Here is an 11,063-nt window from a genome sequence, read left to right on the forward strand (position 1 = left end):
CTGTACTGCACCAAATGCTGCTGCTTCTCAGCCCTTCATTCACAGAAAGGTGTTCCGGCTCTTGCAAACAACTTAAAAGATTTAATTTGATCATTTACATGCTGATTGGTACTTACAATTCAAAATAGATAGGGAAGAACATGGCATGTTCCTGTAGAACATTTGGTATAATTAAACTTCAAAAGAACAGCATCAAACTCGTGCTGATTTTGAGCACGTTTCATTTTTTAAGGACATTTGATTGTTAACCCTTGTGCTCCTGCACTCCTGCCGCCTGCTGCTCCCAGCAGTAACGCAGTGCATTTGGTGGGACATCCAGCACCTCTGGGAAAACTTTGTCCTGTTTCTCTGGATGCTTAGCGCTGGCCTTCCCCTGGCTGCTCCCCGTGGCAATTTGCAAGTGGATAGAAGTAAGACCGTCCCCCAAAGTTAAGGGAAAATATTCTGAGCCTCAGAATATCAGCACAAAGTGTAGAGGTGTGTGAATGCCACTGCTTCCCACTGCAGAAGAGATTGCCACACTGGATTTCGCCAGCAGGAGGAGAGAACACTATGATAACAAGTAGATTTTAGCCCATTAAAAGCAGCTAAGTACCTTACATTTTATATTGGAAAAAAATTAAGCCACTCAGATTTAGCGTTTCATGCCAAGCTGATGAGCAAGTGGCACTTCCCTGTTTAAAATAGCTGTGAGTGCAAAGTCTAGGTGCTTAGTGTTTGAGAGGCTCTAATTGTCTCACGCTCCATCTTTTGTAATCCCAGAGGGAAGGATTTGGCCTTACAGGCTTTGAGTCAGCAAGAAAAAATACCCACCCTCACACCACACATTTTCCTGTTCTGCATTTGACCACAAGATGGGAGCATTACAACTGTGTTTGCAAACCGACCTGCAAATCAGGAACCAAACTTCAAGCAAAGGGCCACTGGAAGCCTCCAGTGCTGGTGAAACGTGTGAGCCGTCTTTCCTTTCCAGCACACACGAAATAAAAAGCTTTTGCGATGCGTTCAGTCAGTTACATGTCATGAGCAGAGTGAATAATTAAAAAATGCCTTTGGCTCAATGGAAACACTGCTTTTCCTGCTCGGTGGCTGTCAGCATGTAGGGCTTTTCCTCTTTTAGTGGAGTTGATTGGTCTTTTGCTATTAAATTATGAAGCTGTTGTAGCTCAATTAGATTAATCTCATAGTTTATTAGATCCTGGTTTGTCTTCCTCCTGTATCAGTCATCACAAAAAGGTGTGTATGGAAGTGAATCCTTCCGTAGGCCTGTGGCTCTGCCAGACCGTGGAGGAGCCAGAGGAGAGGAGACATCCATCCTGCCTCGTGCCCGGTTTCGGAGGGCTCACCAGCATCAGTGCTGGCTGCAGCCAGCACGAATCCCCTCTGTCTGTAGCCTGGGTGGCTGCTGTGCTGTAGGCATCTACGTTGTGGTTCCACAGCCATGCGGGGTGGCCCCGGGCTGTGTTAGGAATCCCTGCCCAGGAGGGTTTGCTGAGGGAATAATAGGTAAGGCAGGGAAAAGAAGGCAGAGACACACAGCCCCTATCTCTCCTGAGCCACGGGCGCAGATCAGATGGTTTACACCAGGCACAAAAATCTTGGCAAGGCTAAGAGGTGACTTCAGATCTGAATCGCAGCCCAGAGGATTAACTCCAAGACTATCTATTTCCAGCAGAAAGTTCGCCTTCCTCCGCCTAAGGACAAAATTCCTCCTGAAGGCTACTGCTTCCTGTAGCTGTGCATCATGTTGGCTCTAAACGCTGTGTGTATTTTGGGCTTGCCTTGTGTTAGGCAAGGATCCAACACAAAGTACCCTGGCACTGTGGTTTCTGAGACCCAGGATAGCTTTTATTTACCATGGAGGACCCAGAAAATCCTTGCACCTGTAGCCAGGCAACTTCGCTCTCTTTTCTTCTGCCAAAACGCAAGTGCACTCCCCCAGAAAGAGCTTATTTGGAGCTGCCCGTAAGCCGTGTGCGTAAATGACATACTGCCTTTGGTAATTATGTCGGAGCCCTTTCATGGAGCATGCTCTGAGAAGCATTAAATGCCCCTGGGAATGGCTTTCCAGGGAGCCGGGCTGCTGCTGCGGAGCCTGGGAGGCATTGTTATTAAAATGGTCAATAAAACTGCACACAATGGATGGAGGGCATCGGGTCCCTCGTTAAGGGAGGGAAGAAAGCGAAAGGAAACAAAACAGAAAATCAGGTTGGGAGGTGTCCAGAGTTATTTGGCAGTCTGGGTTTCTGGACCTGGGTGCCAAATCACAGCTGCGTAAGAGACTTACTCCCAGTTTAGAGGAGGGCTGAATTTGGGCAGCATCGTGCTACCTGATTTTTTTCTGAAGGGTGTGGATCGGCAAGCTCGCTACCTGCCTCCTGGCTCTGCAGCCAGGGTGGGAACTGTCCCTGCCCTGGCCACGGGCTCCAATTCCCTGTCCTTGCCTGCAGCCCCCTCGCCCCAGCTCGGCTTTTTTCTGATGGCAGCCACTGCATCATGCTCCCAGAGAGCTCAGGCCTCTCCCACCAACCTGAACCACATCGGCGTCTGTAAATATTTCCCCTCAGCGATGCCTGCCATGCATTCGGTCTATTTTTAGAAATAGTTCTTTTTGTTTTTCTTGGCAAAATGAAAACAAATGGAAACGGAGTCCTTGGGGATTGTAAATGGCTTGTTTATGAAGCATGAGTGTCATTAACAGACTTGCTAGCAATCTTCATAAATGCATTAAAGTACTTTTCTTCCTTAATCACAGAAGGAGGACTCCTCCCCGGCGCAGGGCAGCCCTGACGTGCAGCCCAGGCTGTGCCGCTCCCTCACCGGTAAGCTGGGGGGGCCCGGAGGGCACCGAGTCCCCTTCCCCACCATGGGGGGGGCATTCGAGCAGGTGGCGGGGAGGATGCACGGGAGGTCGGTGCCACATTGCTTGCGTGGCTGGGATTTGCAAGGCAGCCCAGGCACAACACCCAGCCCTCCAGGCGGGCACGTGGCGTGCTGTCCAGCCCAGGAGAGGAGCAGATACTTGCTGGGGGCAGCCCATCTTGCCCCACTGCTGGCGTGTGGAGCAGAGGAGATGCATCGCGTACTGGGATGCGCTGCTGGCAGCAAAGAGGCTCCTGGCAGCGATGCTGGCGACGATAGCAGTGAGATGTGAATCCCTGTCCAGATGTTTGGCCTCCTTGCTACTTGTGTGCTGCAAGGGGCTGCGTGAATATGCACGGAGATGTGTTGTTTCCCATGTCCAGCGAGGAATGCATTTGACACTGTTCACACTGTTCACTGTACACATTCTGTGTATCCTACCAAACACTGAGATGTTTGACAGTAATTGCAGATCGTTCTACCTGTGGTGAAGCTAACTCATAAACTAAAACCTTATAAAAATGAACGATATTCCGAAACATGAAGTTCGTGCAGAAATGCCTTCCAAAAATTAAGATTTTTTTTTGTTTGGTTGGTTTTTGGCTATTATTGAAGTGCACCATTACCAGCACTGTTTGTTTAGAATATCTGTTACCGTGGCTTAAAACCTCAGGTGTTTTCATAAGCACAAGCTCAGTTTTTAGACGATTGGAAGCTTAGTTTTCACACTTAAAAAAATTGTTTAATACCAATGAAGCATCACGCAAAGTTTAGCTGGTCAAAATTGTAAAATGCATCTTTCAAAATGCAGAGGATGGTTTCGTTTTAGCTCGGAACCACAAAGAGTTGTTCGGTCTCCAGCCATACTGGAGATGCAGCACGTAGGAAACCGAGCACTGAGTTTTTACAGTACTTGGCAAATGCCTTTTAGCACAATTGCATCTGTAAAAGTGATGATTGAAAAGGTTCAATGTTGATCCTGCAAGTAATATTGCTTCCAAATACAGGCTGAGTTGGATTAAGGGCCTGGATCTAGCATTAGCATCCAGAGTATTTCTTTATTATGTGTATTCTGGAAAAATATTTAAGTGAGAAAGTATTGTTGTTTCCTTTCATTCTTTTTGTGTCCTTCCAAATCTGATATTTTCTTCCTTTGCAGTTTTCTTTTAAAAATTAACTAAAAACTTACTAAGAAGAGAGCTGTAGAATAGCTGGCACTTTATCTGTAGAAAGGCATCTTACAAGAGCAGGTAAAAGGGATTCTGTGGTGTTCGTGTGTTCGTAGCTTGGACGTCTGCTGTGGATATAGCTATTTTAATCCACAGTTTATTATAAATGTTTAAACTGCGTTGTTCCTGAAGAAGAACATGACTGTAGCCAGAGCAAAGTGACAGAAAGCAGCATTTCTGGGTGTTTTTTTTTCTTTTTTCTTTTTACATTCCTTCTTGTCAAGGCTGTGCTGCAGGGAAAATGTGAGCACAGCGGCCCCGACATACGTGGGCATGGGGTGAAGGGGCTGCAGCCCCTCTGTCGTGACTGCGTGCACCCAGGCAGTCTCTCCTGTGGCCTCCTGGAGTTGCAGGTGCTCCGCCAGGACACCTGGGTGGTGCCGCTGCTTTCTGAGAAGCTGCTTTAAGGTAGTCACTGACGTGACTTGTTGTTCTGCAAAGTGGCTGGTGGGCACTGACAAAAGGATGGTTATATTGAACCAGACAAGTTACATACTTCAAAGTACAAAGTGGGGCTGAAATCGCCTTTTTTTTTTTTTTTTTCCCTCCATCCAGGCACTGATCTTTGTCTTCTGTTTTAAAATTGAAAAGTGATCTTTGCAGTGGAATAGCTCATCCCCAATGAGCCAGTGGTCATCTCGATAGCTCTTGCTATTGCTTCATTACTGCTGACCCACAAAGGAGAACATCTCTCATACCAGCCTGTGTTTTTCTCTTCTCGCAGTTGGGAATGCAGAAAAGGTTCAGGCCGTGAAGCAGAACCGATCGCAGTCCGTGTGTGTCATCCCACCGCCGCAGCCTGGTGGCACCGCCTGGGGCGAGAAGGAAGAAGCGGAGAAAGAGCTAACTTTGGCTATGTAAAAGCACAAGTGGTGCTGCTGGCTTCCCAGCGTGGAAGGCTGTTTTGTGGATGTCTACAATACAATCCGCCTTTTTTTTTTTTTTTTCTTTCTGTAATGGAGGCCAGCAACATGATGGTAATGTAAATAAGATGCATATTGAAAAGGACAGCATGGACTGGGCAAAAAAACCTGAGTGATCTACATCAAAATGTGCTCTCATTGCACAGCACTGTACTTTTAAAGGGAACCAAGAAAAAGGGAAAAGATGCACAGACAGGCAGCAGCAACGCAAGGTAATGCCTATGAGGGGAGCTAAGAAAAATTAGTTTGCTCAGTCTGGGAAAATTGCCGAAACTGTCTGCAAGTCCAAGAAAAGATCTTTTAATAAGATGAGATATCGGGTCTTCTCATTAGTCAGCAGGGATAGAATAAACAGCAGGGAGCATTTAGATTATATGTTAGGAGAAACTTTATAATTTCAAGGAGAGTTTTATTAGGCAATGGAGCATACTACCAGGAAAGACAGCAGAAAGAGCAGAAGACCTCTCCTGCTTCTAAGGAACTGGTGGGTCCTGAATATGAACATTAACCCTGAATTCCAGGGTCAAATCATGTTGTCGAATCAGGCAGTGTGTCTGATCCTGTGTCAGGATTTCTGCTGCCACTACTGAGACTGCAGCGTTGGAGGAGGTTTGAGGCAGTCTCCTAACTATTAAATAGACAGGGGGCCCCCAGCCCCTCTGCTGTCAGGAAAGGCGCAGTCCCTTTTGCAAGAGGTGAACTGCAAGGACAGCACCTGAAGATGAGACGCTCCATGTCTGGGTAATTTTGTCTGAAACTCCAGGTAAGTGTTCAAGCCTCTGAATTCTTGTCCTTAGCTGAACCCCAAGGGCTCAGTTCCAGTACTGCAAGCGCTGGCATTTTTCTTTCTCTTCCCCTTCCTCTGCATTGAAGAATTCAAGAGCGTCTAATTGGAACAAGTGGCCAAAGAGACTCTTTCTGAATTAAAAATAAAAGAAGTTATAGGAATTCGTGTACTTTCCTCCATGATATTCTTGGACTTTGGGAGCCGATCTCCTGTGTGCAGAAATACTCCATTAGGAGATCTCTGCCCAGTACGCTGTAGCTTTCATTTTAAATTAAAGACACAAAATTGTATGTGTTTGCTTTACAAAGACGTGAGGGTCTCAGTTATCATTTGAAGAAGCTCCTTTACAATGTCCTGGCATAAGCCGATACACTTCAGTTTTACGTGAAGGCCACTCCTCGCTGCCCCAACACTGTGAAAATCAGACCTTTTAGCCTTACATTATTTTGTGCATGCAAGTGCGTATGTGTGCATATTTACTGATTTTAGTATAATTCCATTGACAACTTCAACTGTAGTTTTGGTTTGGTTTTTAGTTCAATCCATATTTGCATAGGAGTCATGCGTTTGTCTACTCTTTAGTTAGAAAACTGTCCACCCTTCAGTATGCCGCAAATACAACATGTACTGCATTTCTATCTCAATTAAATACCTTGTGTTACGAGATCATCTCAGAGTCGTTACCTCTTTGCATCCAACACCCTAGTGTCAGCAGTAGCTGGTGCCACCGGCGGGGTCTCCGAGGCAGATGCTCCGTCTGTCGTTGGTGCAAGGGACGGCGATGCAGCAAGCCTGGCAGGCCCCCTCTGAACAGCGAACTGCTCAGCCCTGCCCCATGCCACCTGTGTTAAGTGATCACAGGACCACCAGCAACTGTAAGGAAAAAATGATGTGGTTATTGGTGTAAGAAATTGCATGCAAGGGAGAGAAACAAAATACTGAACTTGAAGGTCCTTGGCTGTCATGAATGTCCCTCACTTACCCACTGTCTATGAAATTTCTGCTTAATTCTGCACAGTAAATAGTTATAGAAAGAGTTACTAAGGTAGGTCCTTTTTCACCTGTAGCTATAGAGCAAAAATTAAAAGAAGCCAAGTGTCAAGCCAAAGAGTTTTTAATCAAGTTTTTTAATCAAGGTTAGAAACTTTGTGAATCTCTTGTCCAATTTTTATTTTTATTTTTATTGGCTTATAAACTGTCTGTCTTTCCTTCAAAATGCCTGGACAAATGTCTTCACCATCTTTGCCTTGTACAGCATCCGTCGTACTTCCAGGCATTGGGTACTTTTTATCTCTTTTCATTTGAGCTTCCCATCATATAAAATGAGTTCACTGCAACACTGTTATGGGTTTCCAAGGCTCTTATCCAATGGCAGCTGCTTTGGCAGGTGTGGATTTCTTTGTAACACTGTAGTAGGCAACAGAAAAGGTTGGAAAAAGTAGGACTCTTCCAGAAAACGGGGTCTTTGCAGCACTGAAATTCTCTGATGTGGAGAAAAACAAACAAACCAAAAAAAAAAACCCAACACAACAACATTTTGTTTTCACCACTTTGTTTCCCCCAAAGATGTGAATATCTTGTCTCACTCAGATGAACCAAAGATGCCTGTTTCTGCTGGCGTATTGGCCGAGCATTCCCCGAGCAGCTGAAGCACACTGCACCCGTGGAGGGGGGGCTGAGGACCAACCATCCTCACAGCACCCTGGCCAGATGCCCCCCGGCCCTAAAACCTTTCCAGTTCCTGAGCTCTGTGGCTGGGGGCAGAGCAGAATTCAGGGCCTGCTCCTGCCATGCTCCTGGCTCCAGCTCTGCCACATGCCTTCGCATGTGCACTGGCCTGATCCTGCTCAGATCCCAGCCCTTTAATCCCTTTCAACCCTGCTTTGTGGTGCTGGGACTGTAAATACCTCTCTGCTGTATTAACAATTTGCTTGATCTGCAGAGAAGACAATATTCTGTGCAGTACATACTTTCCCAATGAGTCACTATGCCCCACATTTAACCTCCTAGATGCTATGATTTTTTTTTTTAAGTTTCTTTACAAAATATAATAGCACAGCTAAAGCTTTCATGAAGCTTTTCCAGCTGCTTAGTGGCCAAGCCCTCTGACCAGTATGTATTTCAGCCTAGAATACATTTGATAATCTGTGCCAGTATCCAGTGTTGGTGGTCTCAAAATTCTACAACTGAGTGGAAAACTGTTAAATGCTTGGGCTCCGGAGCATGCCTAATTAATTCTTTGCAGGGTTTTATTCCTTTAAAAAGTGTTTAAAACATGGATTTGCTGTATCACTGAATATTGCATGCTTCCGTGGAAATAAATTGCATCAGTTTGATTCCTTTAGTGGTGCAGAGAGTTATGGCTCTGTGCTTACTTTGGAAGTTTGCAGGAGCCTTTTGAAAGTTAAGGTTAAAACAGACAAAAGTCGCTGAAGATGCAGAGTGGCTCAATGGCAAAGTGAGAGCCCAAACTGGCATCAGGAAGGCCTGGGCACATAGATCAAGGAGCCACATCCAGAAATCAGGCTGTAGATCTGCTTTGCACTCACAACTCCAGGAGGAATTTGTGCTCAATATGTGGGCTCTTTTTTTTTTTTTGATTTTTTTTTTCTTTTTTTTTTTTTTTGACTTGGCTCAGAAAATCACACCTGTGTTTATTTTATTTCACGACTGCTTAAGGCGATTATAATGGCTTAATCCTGGAGAGTACTGGTGGTTCTCGGGAAGCAGGTGGGGCAAGCTGAGCTTTTTCCTCTCCTGACATCAAGCGCCAGGGGTATCCAGCCTCTCCAGCAACACTACGGATCTTTCAACGTCCAGGCTTACGTGCTCCTTCCAAGAGAAATGTAGACGGGAGAGCTGAAAAAGAGGCCTGAGGTGGAGGCAAGCCACTGCTTATAATCTCAGTGCAGGATTAAAGGGGCCAATGCCAACGTAAGCCTCTATTCCTCCCCCTTCCCTCGCAGCTCCTACCAGTCCCGTCAATCCTCCAGGTGCCTGCTGGCGTTTGACGGGTGGCGCACGTGCCTCGGGCAGCAGCTGGACGGCGATGCTCCTGCTCCTCCTGATGCTTGGGGAGGCGCAGCCTTTTGCCAGGAGCAGGTAACGGTGGCCGGCTCACACACGTGGCGATGCTCAGTTCACCCAGCTCCATGGCTGTGGTGCAGCACTTCTCCTCCAGAGACCCCAGGGCAAACTAGGAAGGCCGGCCAGCATCGCAGCGGTTTTCCCAGCCGTGCAAAGCCTGGCCAGACATTCATTTATTTTCCCCTGATTTGGTTTTAAAACTGATTTCAAACTGATTTGGTTTTAAAACTCACATTTTTTCTGATTAGTTCACCAGAAAATCCCTGGCCCTTTCTAACTGCAGAGGAAAGGAGGGGGGCTGGAATGATTTATGTGTGGTTTTCTTGCCATTTCTTCTTTCTTTTCTCCCTTTCTTTTCTCCTCGTGTACGTGTGTCCAGTCTATTAAAGAGGCTGTCTTTTGCATTGTATAAAATCTATACGAACAAAACGCTTCTACAAAAGGAAACCAAAAAAGCTAATTTAACCTTCAAAACCAGAAGAGGCCTGAATCTTATAATTAATAAAGATGTTTTGTTTTTTTTTTTCTGAAGAGTGAAGGCGCTATTTTTTCTATTAGTCTAGTTTGTAAGACTAAAAAGTCTTGTGAAAAAAGCATTCCTATTATAAGAATTTCAATTTTATCTTCTTTTTTCCTGCTCACTAGCTATACGAAATGTCTTTAATATAAATAGAAACCGCTGCTGACATGCAAATGGGTGGTCATTGGTACAAAGTAGAGGGGATTTGCCTCCAAGGGCAGGAGGAGGAGGCAAGCACCTGCGCAGCCCCAGGACAGGACCATGGTGCTCAGCATCATCGGCCAGCACCGCCCCAGACCAGAGCTGTCTCCAGAGCTTCTGGAAAGCAACCAGACCTTGGCGTGCAGAGAAAGCCAGCACTGGGGGAGCAGAGAGGCACGGGAAGCACCACAGAGGATCGGTGAGTCCTGGCCGCAGTGTCTGGCTCTTCAGTAGCCCCTGCAGGGGTGAGGGGCCGGCAGCTCCTGGGCTGGTTGGACACAATGGGGTTGATGTCTAAGAAAAAATAAAAATCAAGCTGAGCAGAAAGCAATGATGTGAGAACAAAGCCCCATTGGCACTGCACAGCACACAGGAATGGGGGCAGGGGGCTGCATTAGGGGGCTGCGACCAGCCTGGGCATCCCCACCGCGTTCTCTGGAGCAGCTGCACCATCCCGTGCTCGTACCCCAGCTGTACCTGCCCATGCCCCAGGAAGGGTTTTGGAGTTTTTCAGATCCCAGAGGTGAGGAGCACGTGCGTGAGGGGGAGCCGAACAGGAAGGGGAGCTCGCTGGAGGGGCGTTCTGACCTTGCAAACTCAATTCCTATTCCACAGCCTAAGAATTTGGAAAATGTTTGGCTGGGCACAAAATGGCCCACAAGGAGCCAAGGCTGGGCAGCAGCAATGCTCTGTCTCAGCCACGCAGGGTTTTGCTGCCAGTGGGACTGAGAATTGCTAAGGACACCTTCCAAATGGCAAACAGCGCTAACTTGCAAATACGCATTAGCATAAATGCAGCACTGCCAAATACAGCTGACTAAAAAGCACACACATAAATGTAGAAGTGTGCATTAATCCCTTTTTTTAAATGCACAAGTGCCCACTTTGCATTTTAATTTTATGAGATTGCACTGCAAAATGCAAAAAAGTCCTCGCTTCTGGTGTGCAAACCTTGCCTGCACTGAGCTCTCCAGGTGTTGCCAGAGCTTCCCCACCGGTCATGTCCAGCCTTGAGCTACAGACCTCAAGGATAGGCGGCAACCAATTCAACCAAAAAACTCAATAGTTTGCTTGAAAAAAAAAAAAAAAGATGCTTAAGAAGGGCTGAGACGCCGTATACTTTCACTTCCCTGAAGACGGCCCTTGAGCTGCAGTTCTCCCGTCCATTTGAAGGCCACGCAATGATCCCTTTCCCTGCTGAGAACAGCATTCAGCCCTGCTGCGGGGATTTTTGTTCCACTACCTTAAATGTCAGAAAGCATTTTTCCATTTTAGTGACCAACCAAGACATAAATTCAGTCCGTGAGGGCGTCTGCAGGTTGTCTCAGACCTGCTCACCCGCCGTCTGCCCCACCATGCCCAGCAGCAGCACTTTCTGCCTGTCTTGCACATCTGCCCTGGTAAGCCCATACCTGGCCCACCCTTTCCTTCTCCGGTTGTCTTCTGGGCAGGGA

General features: G+C 46.7%; 1 protein-coding gene across 2 annotated transcripts in view; it reads left to right on the forward strand.

The window, feature by feature from the left end:
- The window catches only part of LOC121077425 (sodium/hydrogen exchanger 2-like), a 29,152-nt gene extending 22,707 nt beyond the window's left edge, over window positions 1–6,445 (forward strand). For both annotated transcript variants that reach the window (XM_040572669.1, XM_040572671.1), the window contains 2 exons: window positions 2,756–2,822; window positions 4,816–6,445. In XM_040572669.1, the coding sequence (XP_040428603.1) occupies window positions 2,756–2,822; window positions 4,816–4,952 (204 nt within the window). In that variant the 3' untranslated portion in view covers window positions 4,953–6,445. The remainder of the gene's footprint in view (window positions 1–2,755; window positions 2,823–4,815) is intronic.
- Window positions 6,446–11,063: the final 4,618 nt, after the last annotated feature.

The sequence above is a fragment of the Cygnus olor genome, chromosome 13 (genome assembly GCF_009769625.2).
Source record: "Cygnus olor isolate bCygOlo1 chromosome 13, bCygOlo1.pri.v2, whole genome shotgun sequence".
NCBI classification, from domain to species: domain Eukaryota; kingdom Metazoa; phylum Chordata; class Aves; order Anseriformes; family Anatidae; genus Cygnus; species Cygnus olor.